The sequence below is a fragment of the Oreochromis aureus genome, linkage group 17, assembly GCF_013358895.1.
Source record: "Oreochromis aureus strain Israel breed Guangdong linkage group 17, ZZ_aureus, whole genome shotgun sequence".
Taxonomy (NCBI): domain Eukaryota; kingdom Metazoa; phylum Chordata; class Actinopteri; order Cichliformes; family Cichlidae; genus Oreochromis; species Oreochromis aureus.
Genome location: NC_052958.1, coordinates 13,103,684 through 13,127,418, shown reverse-complemented (window position 1 = coordinate 13,127,418; position 23,735 = coordinate 13,103,684). Strand labels below are relative to the sequence as shown.

General features: G+C 41.3%; 1 protein-coding gene across 1 annotated transcript in view; it reads right to left on the bottom strand.

Moving 5' to 3' along the window:
* Positions 1-431: 431 nt before the first annotated feature.
* Positions 432-23,735, bottom strand: part of snd1 (staphylococcal nuclease and tudor domain containing 1) — a 171,731-nt gene continuing 148,427 nt past the window's right edge. The window contains exons 20-24 of the mRNA XM_031758697.2: positions 23,321-23,390; positions 20,961-21,074; positions 16,428-16,631; positions 4,201-4,245; positions 432-1,457 (exon numbers count right to left, since the gene is read on the bottom strand). Of these exons, the coding sequence (XP_031614557.1) occupies positions 1,392-1,457; positions 4,201-4,245; positions 16,428-16,631; positions 20,961-21,074; positions 23,321-23,390 (499 nt within the window). The 3' untranslated portion in view covers positions 432-1,391. The remainder of the gene's footprint in view (positions 1,458-4,200; positions 4,246-16,427; positions 16,632-20,960; positions 21,075-23,320; positions 23,391-23,735) is intronic.

The following is a 23,735-nucleotide window of genomic DNA, read 5'->3' as shown; positions in this document are numbered from 1 at the left end:
CATGTAAATTCAGTAGCTGTGCTTCTGCACGACTTACATAAACTTTAAACTTTTAAGTGAAAACAGTTGATTTTCCAGCAGTCCCAGCAGGACTGCTGGAAGTGATACATTTGAAAGATTTTGGAGGTGAAGGTTAAACAAGCTCAAGCTTAGACAAATTAGCGTCGGTAATTTCAAATTTTGTGGTTAAAAAAAGAAAAAAAAAAAACCCAAACCAAACTGTCAAGCTTTTAGTGAAAGACCTTTGCTGGATTGTGGTGTTTTACAGGAAACAAAACCTTTTATCTGCATTGAAGTGCTCTTAAATTTTGGCACAAGTGTTTCATAAAAAAAACTAAAATCCTGAGCTTTATGTCTAAAGGACTTTATTTCAGGTTGCATTTTTCGCATTCTTTCATTTTTATTTGAAGAAAACAAAACAAAAACCCGCATTTAATTTGCTTATTTTTTATTCATCAGATTTTTAATAGAATGCAAAGGTCCATTATGTGGAAACAAATTCAAACACTGTATCTGCCATGGCATACAGAGACAGGAAGAGAAGAGACTGCCAGAGACAGGATCATTACCATTATCAGAATGTAAACTTTACAGAAGAAGAGATGATAAAATGCCACGTGAAGGCATCGATATTTACTGGTCATAAAAGTGTGACAGTGAATAAACGACGAAACACTCCCCACAAAAACATCTGCAAATGTCATAATCACACAGATATACACTGAAGACAAAAATAATTCATCCTTTTTTTTGTTTGTTTTTTCTTTTCAAGTCTGTGTGGCTCCACCTACAGCACTTTTCTAAAACAAAGCAATATACACCTTTCAACATATCCTCACATTTACAAGAAATTCATTAGGGAAGCATTCGTTGCTTAAAAAACAAAAATTAAAAAAAATTGAGCTTTTTCCTGCGAAACAGACGTTCCCTTCCGAGTAAAGAGGAAAGCAGGGCTTGGGCTAGAGTGTCAGAGAGCAAAGTCGATGACTGGCTGAAACACATACGTAGGCATCACTTATTATCATTCACACAGGTACTGCTGAGAGGATCGTGTGGCAAATAACGGACCGGCAATAGTGTAGCCGCCGATTAGGGAAAATAAAGGACGAAAGGAAAGTGATTCTTGCATGATAATTATTTTTTCTTATAGCTTTGCTAGCATGCTCTATATGGAGCTACTGGGGCTAGCAGGAGGAGAAGATGTAAGAGAAGAGGAAAAGCCAGATGGGAGGGTTGAAATGTTAAATATGAGGGAAGAGTGAGTCGCGAGCTTGTTGTTTAGTTCGTCTTCTGTCCAAAGCATCACTTGCCGTCCACGTTGGTCTTTGGAATGGTGTTTAATGGATGGTCTGTTCTCTTTTTTTGTGTATCTTCTTTTATCTTTCCTTTCTTTAACGGCTGTAACCAAACTCGTCTGCATCGTCGGCACGGAAGTCTCCGTAGCGCCAAATGTTGAGCTGATGGGAGGACAGAGACAGATCTCATTGACCATACTGACACAGATAACTGCACAATGTGGTGAAAATGTCCCATTGCTTTGAATGGAACTTCCAATAACCTCTCCAGCACATTGCATGTTAAATGGACAAGAAAAAAGAAAAAGAAGCTAAAGGGGAAAGAGAGCTACAGTGCAACACGGAGAGAGAGAGAGAGCGCTTTCACAGACCAGTGCAAAGAGCCAGCATCATCATCATCATCATCTCCATCACCATTTAATCGGACCTGCGTATCCAGGAGATTCGCAGTGCCTCAAACACCACCAAGTCTATTACTTCTCCTATTCCATTACACTGACAATCCTGCACTGCCCCATAAACCATCCCGTTTGCCTAAATGTCGGCTTTACCGCGACGTGGTTGGCAAAGAGTGTGCGCACTTTGGAACAGCACCCACTTAGTTACTGCCTTTATAAAAGCCACAGAAGCCGTCCGGTCTGAGAGGTGTTTGTGTGTATATGCGCAGGTCTGCTGTCTGGGATGCTTCTTTTATGGCTCTCAGAAGCATGCGCGTTCAGCTGTTAATGCTGTGATTCATACCTAATTAGCGACTGTGCTAATTAGCGGTAGTTATTAGGATGAATGAAATGAATGAAGCCATTTCCCCGTTTCGCACTCCGCTGCCTTTTTTTCTGCTCCTCCCTGACACCCTGAAAACATGGCAGTAACTCCGATTGTGATTACAGTCAATTCCACCTCTGACTGACTCATTGTCTGGACATGCTGTATAACCGCCGGGTAGCTAAAGCGGCACAGGAGGGACTGATTCTTTTAGAATGTAGAGCCATCATGCTTTACAAGAGTAAACAAAGCGACATCCAAGTGTCTATTGCATGCTCCTGGGGCTCTTGTGAAAGGCTTTTTCTTTTTTGTACGATCCTGTCAAAGTCTCCAGGTTTCAGCCCTTGTCAACAGGACTTATTTGAACAGACCTTTATTACTCCTTTATTACTTTTACATAATGTCTTTTTTTTGTTACTACTCAACATAAAGACCATAACCATAAATGTGAGTCCAATTGTTCACGTCTCTGTCCTGCCTAAGGCAATGTGGCTGCTACTAAAAATCAGTTTATTTTTCTTTTAAAGGCCCCGTAGAGCCGTGTTTGACAAGTGAAAGGTTGATGGTTCAATTCAAGCTGAAGACACTAATCCCCTTTGCGGTTGTGTCAGGAAGGGCATCTGTTGAAAAATGCGCGGCGCTAACCGCTGGGACGACCCCTTGTCACAAGAGACAAGGTTAAAGTGGCTTCTATTTATTTATGTTTTAAAGGATCAAGTGATTTCCTAAAGAAGTTGGGTAATGTAGTTTCAACTCTTTAATCCTTTAAAAAAACTTACTAGGAAAAAACATAGAAGCTCTTTTCTGAACTGAGTGTTTTCTGTAATATTTCAGGCCTGCTTATAGAACAAAATGATCCGGTGCGCTTCAGAGATTAGTGAAGGTTGTCTCTGCCTGTGCAAACTGTCCAAATAATCGTCAAACCACGTCTTTTTATATATGACATATATCTTTGATATGCTGATATATATGCATTAAGGTACAGGGCAGGTCATCACTCTTAAATCGGAAAGTTGGCATATGTACTGCACTGGTGACTTTTAAAAGCAGCAGGATGAATATGTTTTAGTTCATTATTGCCAAAAAAAAAGGCAATGACTTTCTAGTTTCTTGTGCATATTTATGATATCATCCGTACTTAGATGCTTTTGGAATGGAGGAAGTAGAAACTTCAGTAGAAAAGGAACCTTTGAGTGTATATAGTACTTGACCTAGACACAAGTGTGGCAATTTGGACATGTTATGAAGTCTAAACATCAGCTGTGTAAGGGGAAAAAACCCAACACAACAAAACACAGAAATGAACCATCAATGGTCTCCAGGCTTTATATGTGAAGGAGGAAGTTCAATATGATGTTCACTCTAAGTGAAAATCACATTTCCACTCACTACCTAAGGAACCCCCCCACACAGTGAAGCAATGTATAGAGAAAAATTGAGAAATTGAAACAGTATTACGAGAAAGTAAACAATGGCACTCACAGTGTGTCTGGAGAGCTGGACTCTCGCAGCCCTCCCCGTCCATCTGTGCTACACATAGCGCAAGATAGCACTACACATTAAATTGTAACCCCCCACCAACTAGTCCCTAGAACTCTCTGGTCTGAAAGCACTTATTGTTTTTAAATTTCCTGGGTTCCTTTCCAATCTTTTGCTGCCAGTTTCACTTGGCTGGCCGCACAGTTTACTGGTCACAGAATAAATACATTTGCGGCGGATTGTTATGTCAAAACTCTGACTCGACTCATTCCAACATGAGAGCCCAGTGTGCTAGACCCTAAATCCTATTCATTCCTTCCTCACTATCCCCACTGCACTCTTTTGCACAAATCCCCACCCCCCCATTTTCATAGAACGGACCTGCACAGACTGTGGGCAGCAGTCCATATGGGACAATGCTGACTGCCAATGTAATGTGTGACATCTTGAGAAAGAGAAAAAGCAGAGAGGAGAAGATACACTTTCTCTCTGATAGTTTCCAAGGGAGAGTAATTAGTGTTGTAATGTATTCTTGTTTTGGCATCAGTAGATTTCTCAGAGAGGCAGACAAACTACAGGAGGAGGCGACAGAAAAGCGGAAAAAAAGGAAAAAGAAATAGAAAATGACAGACAATAAGATGGTGGCTGGGATGAAGTCACTTACCCTGGCACTCTTGGCAGATTCTTGACTGTTCAGGTACTCTGTCACCTGAGGCAGAAGGAGACAAGTCATTAGCATATCACATCCCTGCGTCACTCGTAGGATTTTAAAGGATTAAGGTGAATCAATGCATCCTTTCAACCTGCTCTGCCCCTGAGACATTTCTTTTACCTGCATACATGGAAATTTACAAGTTTTTTTTGCACAAAGTTCACTTTTTATAAAGAAGGGTACTCGCTCACCCTCCCCTTCAGCACTGGATGGAAGGAGCGCAATGTTCTCTGAAGATCAACAAGATCGAAACAACACACAGACACAAAGTGGTTATGCCACTGCAGGCGATGCAGATCACACAAACATGCAAAGGAAGCACACGGAGCTCCCGACGTCATGTTACAGCGCAACGCTTTCTGTAACTGAGTTAATCCACCAATGGGTGGGGCATCCCTTCATGCTAAGTCACTCAAGATAAGAGGCTTTCATACTCATGCCTTCCAGCCTCAGGCCAACACGTCGATGGTGTGCAGAAGATTTTTTTTTTAAACAAGTGCATTTGAAGGACACCTTAAAGGTGTTGTGCTTTGGTGTTTTTTTCCTCTTTTGGTACAAAATCAGTACTCTTTTGTTTTGTTTTTACAGTAAGGTTCTGGAACAGTGAAAACTAACAGGGAATGAGTCAGGTATGACCAGTACTGTATAGCTAACTATAGCAACTGTTTGCTAAACAAAAAGCATTATAACTGATAGTGTAGGTGCTGTGCAATTAATCAGCTACAACTCTGAAAACAACACTGCACGGCACTTTGTAACGACGGCCTCTTTTACTGATTTTACCCCTCACTCACTGACTCTCCGATAGGCTCCGGCAGGTTTAGTTGAATCGAGCCTTTTCTCAACCAGAAGCGCAAAATCAATTCAGCTAATTAGAAACATACAATAGTATAAAAAGGAACAGAAGATACAGATCTGCTTTTTTCTTTAACAAAAAAAGGCATCAAGTAATCATAATTATTTGTTATCTCAACTTAGAGCCTAGAGATAACATTGAATCAACTTGTAATTAGCAAATACAGCCAAACTGATGTTTATTCACCAAAGGCTATGCAACGATGAACTATCAAAGTCTGCAAATGAACTTAAATGCTAAAACCCGATGTCTTAAAAAGTGGAATTAAGCTATGACATTATGGTAAAGAGTCTAGGCTAGCAACTTGAGCACGTGCCATCTCAGGGTGTATTTTATGGTAAAATCTTTAAATCTAAACTTTCTAATCTCTGATAAATAAAAGTAGTATGAAATAAAAACAAAGTGTACTAGTTTAAAGTATTATTCAAGCTATAAAGTACCCAGATAGTTTTGTCACATACTGTATATATAAACTCTTTCCACCCTATCCATTTGCTCAATAGAAGTGCTGCTTTAAAAAGATCTGCTCAAAGGTAATATGCACATATTGAGAGTATGGAGAGGATTACACAGGAGTTGGAGGAGAGAAGAGAAAACCAATGTGCAGTGTTGAGCATATTGACTGCTTCTGCTAGAACAGCCATTTAGCCTCATTGAATGAACCAGTGATGAGTCATAGGGCAGGGGGTGGGGGGGCAAAGGGAGATAGAGAGCCAGTTTGCTTAGGAGGGTACAGTGTAAGTGGATGTTTGGACCTTGAAAAGCTCAAGCAACAGACCCTTGGAACGAGATGTCCTCCACCACTTACAATATTGGATAAAGTTATGCACGAGGTACACAAACACAAATAAGAGGTTGCTCCACATCCACCGAATAAGCACAGTCCGTACGATGCATGCATGAATTTGTTCATTCCTGTCTTTTCTGACATAGTGGCAGACATAACCATGACAGTAAAAAGAAAACAACTTTAATGAAAGAACACAAAGAAATCAAAAGTCAACTGAAAGAGAAGTCATTGTGTTTACACATAAAAGATCCCGTTTTGCAGCATGTTTTGAAGGCGATTATAATAGCAGAAGAGCTGGTTGGCACATACACATCTAGAACAAGGATGCCAGATGTTAAAACAGTCGAGTGTGGATGAGGCTCTGGAGTTTAATTGCTTAGCTAGCTTGTGCACATAGGTTGATTTGATAGCTGCGCTGCATATGGCACAGCCAAGATAACAGACCTGTCTGTCTGTGTGAGCGCGTGCACATGTAAGTGTGCGGCTGAGGAAAGTGCTGTGGCTGCACAAGTCATCCGTCAAAGCCAGCTAAAGGAGAGATTTTTTTGTTTTTGGAAGGCATTGGGATTTGGCATCTTGGTCCCATCGGGCAGATGTCACCATATGGAAGACCCAGCCGAAGATATTTCACAGACACAAAAGGCCAGTGATGCCATTTGGGCTTTGGAGGAGAGCTCTCAGTGCTCACAGCAGTCTTTCCCAGTGCAACACTTGGACAGCTAGGGGAAGCTAACATGATGGGGAAGAGGGTCTCATACATGCCAAAGTGGATTAGGCAATATATAAACACAAAAGAGAGAATTGCATTTGTGAGGAAAAATGGCAAACCCAAAAAAGAGCTCAACTTTAGAGGAAATGTATTCCATCTGCACTTTTTCCAAACTCCATAGAGCTGAGAGGCTGAATCCAAATGCTAAGTATTCTGTGAAAGATGCAAAGTCAAGAGCACTACAGCACAATATGCACAGATGATATGCTGCCATACTGAAATTATCATGGTGGGCCTCTTTGTACTGTGGTCGGGAGGGTGCCTTTCCTGGCTCACCCTCATCTTTCACTGTTCCCCTCACTTCACTGAACACAACAGCCAATCACTGTGCAGCTGAACACAGATGATGACAGACTTTGGATTTCGAACGGCTGCACGTATCCTGTCCCGGATCCTTCTTTTCACAGCTTTTCTATTGGCTCCAGTAGAGAGGCACAATGGCTCATTTGTGACACAAAGTGATGTAAAACTCGTCTGGAGAGGCAAAGAAAAGGAATATTTATCTTTATAGCAAACAAGGGTGTCATCATATAGATGGAGGAGGAAGGGAAATCTAGAAATGATGGCAGGGAGGTAGAATAAGTAAAATAATGTGCAAGTAAAGTAAAGAAGTCCAATAAGAAAAGGAAAGAAAATGCAGAGTTTGTAGAAAGTTCAGGTAGCAGAAGGCTGCGGGCGACAGTGAGCTTGTCTGGATGACCCTACAGAGCTCCCATATGCCAGACAGATGCCATTAACGGTGAGCAGTGGCTATGGATGCTGGCACCAGAGAATATGTTGTTGGCTAAGGAGGCTGCAGCGTACGTGGGAGTGCTCCTGAATGCATGTGATTTAATTCTTTGCAATTACTTGCAACAAAACAACTAACAAAAAAAGTTCTACTGTAAAAGACTGAGACTAAAAACGTCTATCTGATACTCGCATTCGCACCAAAGGGGAAGGATCTGAAAATACTTTTGACTCCGCGTTAATGTATGCAGGTAACTTTCTCACGCAAGACTTGGTGGGAGACTTTGTGTAAGTGTGATGCTTCCCGTAAGATGAACGACAGGTGGTGTCGGTCTGGCGGTTTGGCACTAGTCTGTGTATCTGACTGGCTGTGAATCTGCGAGAGTGAGAGAGGCAGTGAGGGAGGGAGACCGTGCATTTCCCCGCACTGGCCAGCATGCCCAGGTGGTGTTCTGCTAAGTGCGGTGTGAAAGTGGTGGATCGGAGCGAGAGCTAACGCGGCACTTTTGTGACAGGTTGTGCACGTCTGGTGCGTAGGTGAGCTGCGTCTTCTTTGAATTTCACAGCACGTGAAAATGCTAAAGTAAAACCAGATTTAGCCAGATTTTTGGATGGCGTGTGTATGAAAAACAAGTGACTAATCGACGTTTCGGTGCCGGGTGTGTTCACGCGGTCCTCGCTGACGATATGGGATGTCAGAGGACTTAAAAACCACCCGAGTGGAAAGGGAACAATGAGGCGTGTCCTCTGTGCATGTTGCACTTTTCTCATTAGCAGCAATGATGATCAGGCGCACAGCCTCTCAGACACATGCAGTCAAACTCCAACATAAAAACTGCCACTAACAGCCTTTTGTCACTGTTTCTTTGTTGCTGCTTTGCTCGTTTTTTTTCATCCCACTCTATCAATCCTTATTACGTCTTGTTTCATGTCCCCCCCGCCTGCCTGCCATCTCAGCCTCCTTTTGACTACACTGAAAACAAAAAACTGTGCAGCAGACGGATCGTCGTCAGAGCTTCTTCCAGAAAATAATAGCTTTCATGTCCGCAGCTCAGGGCGTTTCCAGTTGAGAATACTCTGTTAAGCAATGGACTATCCTACAAGACATCTTTCAATCAACATGTCCATGCATAGCTAACAAGGGAGGGACTCCTTGAAGGTTTGTCATGTGTCAGGACTGAAGGAATGCAGTGGTGCTTATTAAAGACAAGATAGAAAGACTGACACTGAATCAGATTTTTTTTTTTTTAAATGGATGTAAAACAAAGTAGATCTACAATGTCTGGCAATTATAGTTTTTTTGTGTGGCTTTTATTTCTCCTAATCCTTTCTTTACTTTCTACTAGGGCTGCACACATGATCAAACACTTACAATGAACTATTCTTGTTGGCTTATTTGTTTATTTTGACCACAAATTGAAACTGTTCAGATTCAGATTCTGTCTTTTCCGCGAATGCTCTGGCATTAACCAAGCAGGAGAAATTGAAGCTTCTGAAGTAGACATAGTAGGGCCCCAGCTGGGTATTTAACTAAGGTCCCTCATGCTATGAGGCAACAGTGCCAAATAATGAGTTACCAGACTGGCCTTGTTGGCCTGAAACAGTTATTAAAACCTGATAATCGAGATAAAATGAAATTAGCAAAACTCCATTTTGCGATGACCCATCATTTTATCTCGTGTTAGAAATCACAGCACACTGCTTTCCTTTGCATCGGTGTGATTTTGCTCTTTCCCAAACCCCCCAAAAAAGCCAAAGCACATTGAGTGCATGAGTGTCATTGCCCCTGTCTGCTGCAAACTAAGACTACGTCCTGTTACATGCTGGTCCCCCCAGCATGGCTGTCGGATGAGATCAGATGCTTTGTTGGGAACGTGGCATGACAAGCCCACCAGCGTGGGTTCATGGAGTTAAAGAGGACACATTCATGTACACCAAGCACATACAACAAATGCAAATGCAAACAGTCTCTAGTGCTCTCCCAGATGTTCTGGAAGGAACTGCTCTTGTAAATATGCAATAACACCACTGCATCTCACCCTAACCTGCAAATGTACTCTCATAAAAGTTGTGTAAGAACATTTTGCTCTTCTCCAATATCATTTTATTTTTCCCAGCAAGGTCAGATATCACAAAACAGTATAAATTAAAACAGCCCGGTGCCTCTGCTCCCCTCCTGTACTCACCCCAGGGTCTTAGGAGGGAGGATGGTGTGTAACAGTGTGTGTGTGTGTGTGTGTGTGTGTGTGTGTGTGTGTGTACACATCTGCAGAAGGAATGGCATCTGTGAAGTGGCGCGTGTCAGTTAGGACATGTCCAAAAAAAAAGAAAAACAAAAGACCCTCAGAGCAATGCCAGCAGGGGAGGAAAGTGCATGCGAGTGTGTATGCAGTCAATAACAGGGAGCAGAAAATGTCCATTAAAAGGCCCCATCTCTAACTCTACTTGTAAATTAGGTATTGAGCCATTGGTGGAGAGCGGTTATGCTGTAACACACCCGTGACACTCAGTGGGGGGGTGTTTATGTGTGCCCTGTGGGTTTTTTGGGGATGAAGAGGCTCTTGATGGGCTGTGACAGGCGTTGGGGGTTGAAAAGCGAGGGCAGCAACCTGAAAAATCAGTCAACTGGTGGTCTGGATATGGCTAAAAGCCATTTATAAATGACACGGTGAAGACTTTTTGGGTTGGGGGCGGAGGCGGCAGAAATCTGATACACTGTGGGGTACCTACTTTCTGTCCTTGGCCACACAAACTCCAACCTGCTATTTTTTGTTTTTCTTCTTTTAATCTCATTGGGATTGTTATTACGATTTCACAATTACAAATTTTACTACATTACTATTTATCTTTGGTATTCATCTCCCAGGTTTGCACTTGTGTGTTTTACTATCGTTTTCCTCCATGTCAAATACATGAGGGACAGCTACACAGGTGACTCCTATTCTTGGGGAACAGTGTTACATGAATCGTGGTTTGTCCACCAGGCCTCAATTTGTTACAAAGAACCTACTCTATAGAGGCAACAACACTCCCAGGAGGCATATCTTCAATGTCCAAAGCAGTGCCTTAACAGCATGGCAGCAGAGGTCCTCACCACATGAGACCCTTGACTGGAGAGTAAAGGGGCAATCGTGGTTTGATAAATGGAAGAGGCGATCCCCGGAGGCAGCCCTCTGCACGTGTGATCCTCTTTCCTGATTTCCCCCCATTCAGCTCCCTCTTTATCTACATTTTCAAACTCCATTAACACAATTATTCTGTCCTACTAGCTAACACTGGGGACTATAGCAAGTTGTAAGAAAACTACACTACCCAAGAGGCCCTTTGTGTAAGGAAAAGTGAAAAAAAAAAGTCTGAATAAACAAACCTCACATCATGCGAGCTGCCGCTTACAGGCGTCTCTTCTGGGCCATCAAAGCTTTTCACAACTTTAAAGTCAGCTGCTCAAAATTCATACGGTAAAAGCAAAGCATCAGTGTGAATACGGCAAGAATACAGAGCAAGAAGATAAAAGGCAAAAAATAAAACCATATTTCCTGAGGGGTTCCTGGTAATTATAGCTTTCACTTTGAATAGGCCACCTCACAGCTGTTTCCCCCGCAGTCCACCTTCTGCCGACATACTCACGAAAACATTTAGATAAAGATCTTCTCTTCATCTTTATATACATTAGGTTAAGGTATCTTAATCCTTTCTGTGGGGAACAAGGTGGAAGCGAAGTCGATAGTCCAGCTTGGCTGTTGGTGATTGATAATAATTATGGTGGTGAAGGGAGACACTTCCGTATTTGTAATTGAGTTGTAATTAGTAAACTGGAGATTATTAGCTTGTAACGCTAATGAACTTTGGGGGCCAGCACCGACTTCGGTTAGATGAGGTGACCGAGCGAGACAGTCAGCACCGTGGCCCGCCACAGTTTGAATCAGTCATATTTTTTGGCAGCTGCTGACAGAAAACACTGGTGAAAAGCAGCAGAGCACAAATGACAGCGCTCCTAACCACACAGACATCTTCCACTTGAGCTGCCATGACAGGCTCATTACAACTTGGATAAAGAAATATTAAGTGCGAGTGTGAAGTTCTGTGCAGTAGCTAAAAATATCCGCTCCAGGCACTTATTACTTGTGTGCCCAATCAGGTAGAAAGAAAATAATATATCTGTCATGCAACTTGTGGGCATTATTATCAACCTTGTGTGGGTTTGAAGGGCAGAAACATCTGAGGTAAGTTGCAAATAATTGCACATAACTGCATTTTAAATCACAGCTCATTATGAGGCCACCAGCAGGTTTGATCTGAGCTCTTCTCCACTATAATTCCCGGGGATTATTGCTCATCATGACACAGCACTGAAAGACGAAATGCAAATCAGCACGAGCAAAAGCTAAATGAGGCACCTCACCATTGACATCTAAATGACATAGCTCAAGCCCAGGATAACATAAATATACTAAAAGCTGAAAACAGAACACATGGAGAGAAATATGACAATCAGAAATGAGGCAGTGGTATATACAAGAATTCAGAGGAATGGACTGCGTAGGTGTGGAACAAGAAAGAAGGGATGAAGTGGGAAAAACTAAAAAGATAAGGTGAACAGTGAGTTGAGAAAGACAATAAAAAGGGTGAAAAAAGAAACAGAAGTCTGTTAAGTGGGCACCAGTGTGCAAAGCTGCCCTTCTGCGAGTGGATAGTTGATGGTGCCAGGACAATTTAAGGCTGGCTAAGTATATCTCATGTGCCTTGGAAGTCTGTGTTCAAGTCTCAGGTTAGCACATGAGAGAGGATCTAAATGTGTGTTTTTTTAAAAAGTCACTTTCTTTGTATACAGAACAATCCAACAGGACATTTGGCAAACATTCATTATCTCTTGTTTGCCAAAGTTAACAGCATAGTCATTTTTTAAGCATTTATAACTGGATGGAAAATTGTTTTCTCGTGCATCCCGATGCCTTTTTCCCTCTACACTTTTACTGTCAGAGAAAATGACACAATTGCTCCATTTTACACTGAAGTAAAGAGATACAAATTTTCTTCATCTCAATGACAGCAGTTGCTAACAGGGGCAATCAGACCAAATAACACATCGCTCTAAATATTGCTACCAAAGGCAACCATAACGTGGCTGTTCAGCTTTACTGCTCATTTATGATACTAATTTGATGAAAACATGTACAGCTGGCTTCTTCTACGAACTGTGGCCAAATGTACCTAACAGTCAGAGCACAGCAGTACACAAACACCCCTTTATTACTACAGAAGCGTGCACATTGTCGAGCTCTATAGCTGAATTTAAAATGTCAGAACAGTGATAGAGTCCAAGAACAGACAGCTACACAGATAATCTAAATATAAAAGCTTAATAAAAACACATGAGCAGATGGACTACACATGATATGCCATATGCATATGACAGATTATACTATGAGATTAAAATCTCTTGGTTACGCACATGCAATATGTTTATGAGGGTGAATAGTGGTTATTAACAGTTTAAAATATTTACGGCTGTTCTGATTCAGGTTAGTCTGTCTCTTTGGATCATTTTCATATTATATGACTTGATGCTTTATTTTCCAAGGACATCAGCGGGTAAGTTCTTTACTAAGAACTTTCTATTGATCATAATTAGGCTCAGTATCTTCCATCTGATTTTCCCATTTCCTCTTTCTTGCCTTCCTTTAAAGTGGAACCAGAGATTTAAGATGAAGCAGCTGGTATATGATCATCATTTCACCTACACTTTCACAATGTTTATACCTTTTCATGACACTACTATATAGCAGATGTGATAGCTGTCCATATGGCGTGCATAGTGAGCATCTACTAAAGAAGGGCTTAAGGCAGAGAGGCATTGAAAAAAAGAAATAAAGACCCAAATGGATGAATTTTCCTTACTGCTTTTGCTCTATTGGGACATTGCCATCCTCAAAGACTGGTGTTAACCTTCAGTGCACTTATGACTGACTATTAATGGTTGCTGAAGTGCCAGTGAACATTACAGCCCATCTGTTACGTAATGCCTTAGCACTAGAGTACAGATTACAATGACCGTGTTCCAATGCCCAGGCATGGATAATGACTAAAGAACAGAGACAAAATGGAACAGATAAAAAGGACAAAAGTCAATTTTACAAGGAGGCTGATAGTCTAGATGCATGAAAAGGCAGAAGGGAGGAGTAAAAGAGCACAGGGTGCAAAGCAAGAATCCTTGGATACTACACTACTGAGCTTTGGGAGAATTTCTATATAGGGGAAGAATGATCCAGAGGTCACCAAGAAGTAGTACTTTAGAACATTTTTTTGGCTCTATTGCACCTTCAAGATAACGTTTTCTGTTGTCGTGCTAGCAGCAGGCACAGTTGGGCTCATGAATCTCTCAGCCAGAATGCACCTTGCACACAAATTACTCTCCATCAACACTCCAAGTTCACTACAGCAAAATGTAAAGTAAGGTGAACACATTCATCCTGAGCAGCCTACAAGAAAGAGGGAAATGGGAACAGTACAACAGTTTGACTTTGAGCAGCTTTGATTTGTGATTAAAACTATGAAAACTAATGGTTCATTTTCAGGCTAAAACTCATCCATATTTTAATTATCAATTCATTTCCACAATATTTGGTTACTTAACACATTAATCTTTTTGGCTAAAAACAACAAAACGAATGGTGAACCAAAGACACTTAATCAATTCTTGATTTTCTGTCACCCAACAAATCCATAGATGCTCATCATTTCTAATAATGCTATAAAGAGCAGAACAGCATTAGTTTAGGAAATGCCATAATATGATAATAACACTGACTACCAAACTTCTATCTATGCAAACAGAAGTCTAGCAAATAAGCCCACATATACTGTGAATCAGACGCACAATCACCACGTTTAGATGTTTCAGAGGTCGTCTGATCCTACTCGAGTTTGTTTTCACGAAGAAGGAAATGTGGAAGACGGCTTTGAGCTTGGAAGCAGACTTGATGGGTGGAATTATCAACAAGAAAGCTGTAGAGCTTTACTTAACACACACTTGTAAGCACTTTGGCAACACTGCTGCTTGTTAGGCTTTCTCCAGATCAAAATATTTGTCTGAAGCCAGCACAGAAGAGGCAAATGCATGTGGAGGCACAGCTGTTGCATACTAAAGAGGAACTGTTTGATCCAACAAAACCTAAATCTGTGGAGTCTATAAGCCTATTAGTTGAACTGCTGGGAGGTTTTAATCACCGTCCTTTGTCTAAAGGGACCATTAACCAGAGACTGCATTATGGCTGCTGGCTATTCTTCGGAGGTCAGAGTTCAAAACACTCTCACAACGATGCACAGTGCTTTATTGACTAAGGCGGGATGGGAGAGTAAATAAATTGTTTGAAACACTGCGTTGACAAGTCTGTTCTTCCCAGTAGCTTCTAATTTAGATTAATATAGATTCTGATTATATTTATGAGCGATTACACTCTGGTGGACACATTACTCTGTTCCTTTGTGAGCTTTAATTTTTAAATAAATAAGAGTGACTAATATTGCGCTTGTGCAGAAGGAGTAATTGCAGCAGGAATAAATATCCTCCATTTTTCTTTATCTTTCATGTACAGAGTGGCTTTGAGTCTGCGAGGAGAATTAGCATAATGAGAGAAAAGCACATGAGTGATGCTTCGTGGTTTGACAAAATGGCCACCGTCTGAGGCAAAGTGTAGGTGTTTAAATGTGTATTGTGAGACTTGCGTTTGACAAGTGAGATGAGATAAGCATTAAGTCTTTTGTGCCACAGTGTTCACATTTAGAAAATCTGCAGCCTTTCAGTGTAGTACTAGCTTTCATGTATCGAGAAATTCTCCATGACAAACTAGCACCAAAACGTGGTAATTACTTAACTGCTAGGAAGCAAAAGACCTCGTAATGTGAAATAATATGCAATCGGGTCATTCGCCAGTGAGAACGCCAAACATTCACTGTGAATCTAAAACTGCAGTCCAACAAACTTGCACTATTGTCAACAGTGAACAGTGCTGAGATCCAAATTCGGTGACATCATATTTCTCTCGCTGACTTGTTTTCTGGGAGGCAGTCCATAACTGTTAATTCATCTTAAACAAAAACACCCAATTCACATCTCACCCAAACCACAAACTATGAATAACTGTCGGCTGCTGTTTGCAAAATTAAACTGCACTGAAACAATTAAAGATGGGCAGCAAAGACTAGTTTTAAACAGGCACGGGGGCAAAATTATTTAAGACTGTATTATTGAAAAGTGGTTCAGCTGTCAGCCATGGAGAAATGATGATGCGGTTTTGCTATTCCCAATCTTGAACGGTTCTAGATTTCTGAAGAGAGGTGAAGGCGGCTTTCAGTTTCACATGCTGCAGGACTTTACAGCAGGGAGAAACAAACATTTAAACTTTGCTGGCAAAACAAGCAGTCTGTTGAAACACCTAGTGAATTACATCCAGGTGGATAAACGCAGTTTTCAACTGCCTACCTCATTGAATATGGGTAACTAAAATTAAAAGGAACCATTAGCCAGCTGATTATTTGGCTAGAAGTATATTCAGAAATTCAAATGTGAAAAGGTCAGAGTATCATTCAGCACGTCAGCTCACTGCACACAAACAGAGGCGGATTTAACTTTTTGATTTCAAACAAAGCTCTTTCAGGTTCTCTCTGTTTAACACATCATTAATGTTTTTTATTTTCCACAAGAAGAAAATAAAATCTAAAAACAAAACACAAACCCAACCCAATCATTATAGTAGTGGAACTGATAAAAGCAGCAGTACCATAAATCTTAACGATACCTATAAATATCAGCTATGTAATTACACGACTACCACATCTATGGCCCTGTTGAGACCAGAAGACTAATTAAGTTAGACTGAGAATAGGACTGGTTGCCTAAACATAACAGCAGCCAATTCACTAAGGGAGAGAAGCAGCATGGAAACAACAGAAACAACAAGGAATTTGTTTTTGTTTTTTTTAATCTAACAATGAGAGCTTGCGTCACCAGCATCACATCTCCTCTCCTCACTTACCATCTTCTGCAGATGCTTCTCCTTGCGGACATCCACCATGACTAAGCCCTCTTTGACCAAGCCGAGGCCCACGTCCTCCTTGGTGTCCCCAAACTGTATTGTGACGTGTGGGCAGGTGGCACCCGAGTACTCCACATTCAACAGGCACTGGGTGTTCTGGATGTCTCGCACCACGCAGTCCACCACATCAGCACGGGCGTCCTCCTGAAGAAGCGAGGGGATTTTAAGAAAAGATGAGGAAGGAATGGAAGGCGGTGCAAGATGGAGACAATTGGATAGAAATGGATGTTGGATTAAAGAGTGAAAAAATGAAAATTGAGTTGATAATATAAAAAATGAATAAGAGGAGAGGGAGAAAGTAAAAAAAAAAAAGATGAAAGAGATAATTAAGTAGGTTATAAGTGAAGGCTCACAAATGCAATCTAGAGGCTGATGGAAGCAGTGTAGATATGCACCAGCCAAACTCTAACATCATTCTGTTGGAAACAAACACTGGTAAATGGGGGGGAAACCCTCCTGGGCAATAATAACACCACCTCATTCATGTCAGTTATTCAAATGACAGTTATCTACTCAACCAGCTGAAGAGGCTTTAGTCTGTCTGAAGCATCTAAGGTTAGACTCCTATTGAACCTTCTCATCTAGATCATCAGTCGCCTTCTCCTTTCTTCTTATTCCTCAGGTAGTTACCTCTTCTAATTCCTAACCTTCTCAAATGTGAAAGGCCAGCATTTGTTTGAACATATGGTAGAGAAGGAGGTGGAACAGCTGCAGATCAATCCTGACCTCACGTCCTCCAGCAATCGGGGTGGGGGGGGAAAAAATAAATAAATAAAAAAGGAGCCGCATCTTCAAAGGCAAGAAGACACTTAGAAGCAAAAATCAGTCCCTGGCTATCATCCATCCCTCCCCTACAACATCCATCTCTTCGCTTCCCTTCTTTCTCGCCCTGGTCTTGTCTCCATGGCAACCCCCTTCGAACTAGCCGCCCTTGGGTTATGTGCGTGTGTGGTGTGTGTGTGTGTGTGTGAGTGCGTGTGTGAGTGCGTGCGCGTGTGTGTGATCAAGTGTGGGCAGGGAAGCTTGTTCTAGGCACAAAACTAAGGGCCTTTTTTGTCCCCGCTCTCCCCCTGGCCAACTTGTCACAGGCGCTGCAGGGAAGCTCGGGGCAACAGTGACAGAGGGGGAGAGAGGAAGAGCGAGTCAGTGTGTGTCAGAAAGTAAGAGAGTGAGGGAGATAAGAGAGACAGAGAGAGAGAGAGAGGGACAGCTGATACAGGAGGAAAGGGAAAAACGCAGAGAGAGACTACTATAGAAGAGGAATTGCACTGACACTCGTGAAGAGACGATACAAAATTAATGAGTGCCTTTCAGTGACCCGCTCTCATCCACTGTGTGTAGAACAGACATTTCTGAAGCACTTGAGGGCAACAATGTTTGCATTTGCACCTCAGCTTACATTCGGATAACAAAACACTTCTTTTTTTAAAATGACTTGCTTTGAGCGATATTAAAATGCTATGAAGAAAATTAAATTTTTAATAAAAACAACACAAGCCAAACTTCTCAGACAAGATAATGTTACATCTTGTCCCAGCACAAAGCACCTTTTTTTCTTTTTGAACTTTTCATTTTCAAGAAAACACAAAGCAAAGTATGAAAAGAATAAGATAGATGTGATGTGTCAGCAGGTGTTCTACAGTTTTGTCTAGTGACCTTTGCTTTGTAATTTTAGCCCCCCCCCCCCAAAAAAGAAAAAGAAAAGTGTATTTTTTTCCACCGCTTAATTTGCACATGTCTGTTAATAAGAAGAGATCGATAGCAGTCCAGTGTAAGCGATGCAATTTAGTACGTGATTGAGTAATTGGATGGAATAGTAGGCTTGTTTATAAGCCACTACCATTAGAAAGTGGCTATTTTGGTTAGAGTGCTTCTGTCTGGCATTTGTTAAAAGAAATAATTTGGGTGTTCATCTTTTCTACAAGAACAGTCTTAGCAAAAATGTGTTTAATTAGCTGAAAAGGCAAACTAAAGAAAATGGCAAGGCAGCTGAGAGTTCATGATGCCCACGAGAAAACTGGATTAATTACTGATAAATATGTGGTAGATGCTGCTGGAGTGAGATGTCATGGAAATAACACACTGTGCCTCTTTGCAAATAAAAACTTTAAGTTAAAAGTGTTATTCCTTCAAAACAGCAGAACAGTGAGATTGTACCTTGGCATTTTTCCCCCTACAAAGATATTGTCACTATATGAAAAGGCATTAGGAGAATGATTTTATACTACTGGCAGAATTGTGTTAAGAAAGATATACGACTGACAATGAATGACTCGGGATGGTGAACATCTTGTGTAAAGGTGTCAGGTTGCAGATTGCAAGACAAAGGCAGCAAGCTTTTTTCAAGCGCAGCAGCAAAGGTGTGGTACAAGAGGGGTCGTGGGCTGTCACGTGCTGTCAGTTTGAGTGACGTAGTAAAAGGCTTCAGAAAAAACAGATGGCAAACACAAGAAAAGAGGAAAATGAAAAGAGAAAAAGGAAAGAACAGATGCAGACTGACAGAGAGGGGTAAGGTGCATGTCAACCTCCAACATGTGGTTTAGCTTTGTGTGCGTATGTGTGTGTGTCTGCAGGCTGTAAGGTGTAGGTGATGCCTCTGTCCCCTGGGCTGGATCAACAGATGGGCCACTTCATCACTGACTCATGAGACAGGTGACAGCATGCACCCTGGTACCACCTGCTTGTGAACACATGCACTTTTTCTTCAAAAAGTATAAGAAAATGGGTTTTAGTGAAAGTGATTCTGTTTTCACATCCGACAATATATTAGGTTGGGCTTAAATATTGACGATGCCAGGGATATTAAACAAATTTTATATTGCGGGACACGTCCAGCCCACAGTATAAACAAGTTTAACTACAAATTTAATCCCTGACACATTTTAATATATGAAAAAAAAAAAAAAAATATCAATTTCACACGTCTGTTTTTTAAAAATTTCTAAATGGAAAGAAAATGTTGCTTAAAGGTTTAATTGTGAGGAATAAATGTGTGACATGACAAAAAAGAATCTGTTAGCTCATTGCACAGACTGTCCTGTCATTGTATAATCTCTTTTTCTTTCTTTCTGTGAACATTTTTTTTCATGATTTATCTATTATGAGCTTACTTTGGTGAGAGGTTATCAGCAGGAAAAGCTCTAAAACTTTAAATTTTAGACTTATTTATAAACTTATTGTGTAAACTGTATTTTCATCAGATGTTCAGTGGGCCAGACTAGACTAATTGGTGGGTTGATTTTCACCCCTGGGCCTTATGTTTGACAGCTCTGTGCCAAACTATCCAGTGGTTTTTAAAGAGGGTGCCGATGTGGATTTGATTGATACTCTGTTATTTGATTATGTTTCCTCACATTCACAAGCCCATTAAAAATACTTTACGCTACATTTTCAAACATAATGATATCAAATTTGCAATTTGACTGTATAACGCAACGGGCTGTCTCACTGATGCACAAAACAAAACATTTCCTTCAAGGGTTGCCATGTTTTAGAATAAATGGAGCCTCTTTTGCTTACACTGTTAAGTGCATTTGATAATCTGTGATGCACTATTAAATGCAAATGCATTTAATAGTGCATCACAGACTACAGCCTCTAAACTGACCATAAAAACGAGTCCACAGCCGTCCTAAACATTTAGACTCTGTTTACTGTAAATGTGTGTGATTATATTATTTTGTGAAACACGCAAATGCTCCACACACTGAGTTAAGTGAAATCCAAACCCTGTAAACACTCACTCTAATGCGCCAATCGGGCACATACCAAACGAAAACATGCTTCTGTTTTATTTCTATTCGGGATGCTGCTCGCTCAAAACGCTACCAATCGGTTGACCCCCCATGACACGCACAAAACACAGTCACTCACACACATGCTGAGACATAAACACACACCAGTGGTCACTGGAGGTTGAGAAAACACACTCAGATGTAAACAAGAAGATTAGTGCCATGAAGGAAAAAAAAATGCACTGGTGCTCTGCTATCAGATGGTCAGATGGACATCCAAGTACACAAACACACAAAGCAACTGGAAGGATTTTAATCACTCTGTAACATGAGAAAGTTCGAGCTGCTGAAACAGCGTGTATATCGAAATCCATCCTATCAAACTGTTAATAAAACCATGTCTGGGCACCCAATTATATTCAAATCTGGAGCAAACAAGTAAATCAATGACTTGGTGTTTGTCATTGTTCTGTCTGCTTTGTACAATATGCATTATGTATGAGCATAATTTTCACTAACACTTGCCTGGAATGACAACTCAACCCCGTCTGTCAGTTACAGACTTATCGCCCCGTGTGATAAGTGAAACTCAAACAGTTTTCATGTCTTGCCAGGAAAGTCGACTTTCAAACGCTGGCAGAAAATGAGACTGAAGAAGCCGATATCTCAAAGTTAATTTTGAAGCTTTCAGCTGCGACACATATCTCAGCTCTGCGCGTGTGCTCATCTGTGCACTTACGTCCTGGGGGACCTGGATGAAGGCGAAGGTATACTCGGTGGCCTGTACTGGCAGGGTCCTGGTGCTGAAGGCCGGAGGTATGGGAGCCAGACGGGTGGATGACACAACTTCCCTCTGAATATGAAAGAAGGACAAAAATAACGATCAATACAAAACAGGTTCATTACAAGCTGTCACATCAATCGCAATCACATAAAAATGCAGTTTGTTTTATTTCCATTTTTTAAGAAATTAGGTCAGCGAAGTCTCAGTGGTATTTCCAAACAGTAAAGATTTTATACCTTAAACTGTCCATGAGTTTCACATTTTGAGATAGTGAACTGTTACCTATATGACCCCCACAAAAAAATAGCTTGTTATCATAGTCTGCTTATTAATTTCTGGCATTCCAGCCCCCATCTCTCAAATAAGATTGTATCAATTGTGCCATCTGTACTTTGCCACTTTAATGATAGTTTACCACAAGAGAAGAACAGATGCCATTTTGTCACTTAAGTGCTTTGTTCTTGTATTCGTAACTGAGCAATCACCACGCCAGTACTGAGGCTCCCTTCACTAAGCTAGATTTACTCTCTAGTTTAGCTACGAGCTAAGAGTAAAGAAAGCAATACACATCATATTTATTGGCACCAACAAATGCTTCCAACACCAAATCACAAAAATGAAAGAAAATACCAAAGGCTTGTAAAGCCTACCTTTAAAGTGCCTATGATAGGCATTTCAGGTTGTATTCATTTGTTTTGCACTGACATTACATGGGACCTGTTGTATTCATTCCCAACACCAAATTTTATATTCTTGAACTCTACTCTAAGCTACTATAGTGGAGTATTGTAAAACAAGCCATTTTACCTCTGTTCCCCCTGAAGTTAAACCAGCTTTCCTCTAATTGGCTAGCCTTCAGAAACAAAAGGTTCGAAGAGTTGGTCGGTGGGGCCAGAGCTGTGCGTGGGAGATCCTTATTAAGTGCATCTGCTCTCACTGACATCATCCAAAGCAAAAAGTAATAATAAGTTGTCTGAAGCCTGAGGTTTTGGCTCACAGTGACTGCTTGTAGATTATTTAAAACTTTGGCCATGTTTAATATGAACATCCACTAATGTAACAATACATCTATGACAGAAAATAAGTCCATAAAAACAACAGTGTTCAGTTCAGAATACCGATTGTTAGTTCAGTGCTGTACTTTGACGTGGCTCCCAGATCTTTTTAAAAAATGTGTAAAAAGTATGCACTGTATGTCAATGTTATGAAGCAATAAACTTGATATATCCACACAGGTAGGGCACACGTGAGCAATAACCAATCACTGATCACCACAGGCTATTCTGTGGTGGAAAGTCAGACAAATATGGCCGTTAGAAGTGGGGAGTTAATTTAATGGCCCCCATATCTTAGGCTAATGTGTTCACTGGTCTGCACAGTCTAGACAGAGAAAACCTTGAACATTTATTATGGCTAAAACGTTAAGATTTATCGCCGCCATATTCAGGTTTGACAGCACTTTGAACGCAGGCTTTAAAAATGAAATGCCAAAAGTGTTCTGCTGTGTTTTCTAATGATCACATAATAATTCAGGTACTGACCTGTTCCTGAGCGAGGTTGCAACATTATCAACTAATAGCCTGAGCCATAAAAATCAAGGCCAGATCGACCCAAACTGAAATGACGCAAAACTACAAAGAATGAGGTACGCAGCAGCTTGATTTTTTCCCCCTTTCTGTGTGCCGGGTCAGCCTCGGAGAATCACACTTTCAGCAACATGCCAGGATGCATCACATCTGCCAACCAAACCTCGATGTGTCCCCTGCTCTGAGGTCAGTCACACACTGTGCCGCTCCACTGCATCATGGGAAAACTCCGCAGGGTGGTCGCGGGGGCGGGGGTTGGCTGAATGAGCCACTTGGTGGTATGGTGATGCAAAAGCATGTGTACGCACGTGGGCAGAGACGCAATTGTAACGCGTATGTGAGGATGTAGTGCCTTCGTCATCGCGGAGTCACTGAATGAGAATCCTCAGAGAGGGGGGCAGCTTTGTTTTTGTCATAGTTACAGCATGAATAAAAGCAGTCTGCTTCAGTTACATCAAAAGAAAAACTCCAGCTGAATAAACATGGGAACAAGCAAACAACTGGTGACTGAATAGATGGATAATAATGGAAAAAAAATCCCTCTTCAGTTACTAAACTCCTTCTGGCTGTTGGGTTTGGCCAGGAAAAGCACTGCTACTGTGCATATGTTTTGAGCCCTGAACACCAGCACTTTGTTTTATATTCTAATGATGACAATCCATCATTAAGGGACAAAGACAAGAACGTACGCACGCAGTCAGTCAAATTCATCGTCACAAAGTTACTCACGTTGCCATAGTCAATGTAGAAGACATGGACCTTTGCCGGTGACTCAACTTTCTCCACTCTGGCTCTGTACCTGTAACAGCAAGAAAAATAAAAAATAATTGAGAGAGAGACAGAGGGAAGGGGTAGCGGGGAGCAAAGAGAGAGAGTATAGAGCACAGGGGAAACAGATGAAGACAGAGGGCACAAGAGGAAAAGGAGATGAGTAAATGATTCTGTGCTTATTTCCCTGGGGAGAATGTGTTGGAGGATCTGTCTGTTGTGATCGGAGGAGAGGAGTGGAAGAGGAGGCGGGGTGAGGTGGGACAAAGGGGATCTATCAGGACATAGCAGGGCTGTGAGAATTGCACGGGGGCCTCCATGCAATAAAAGAGAGAAATTTAAACCTATTTTTGCCTTGTAGCAAATAACGTCAGTG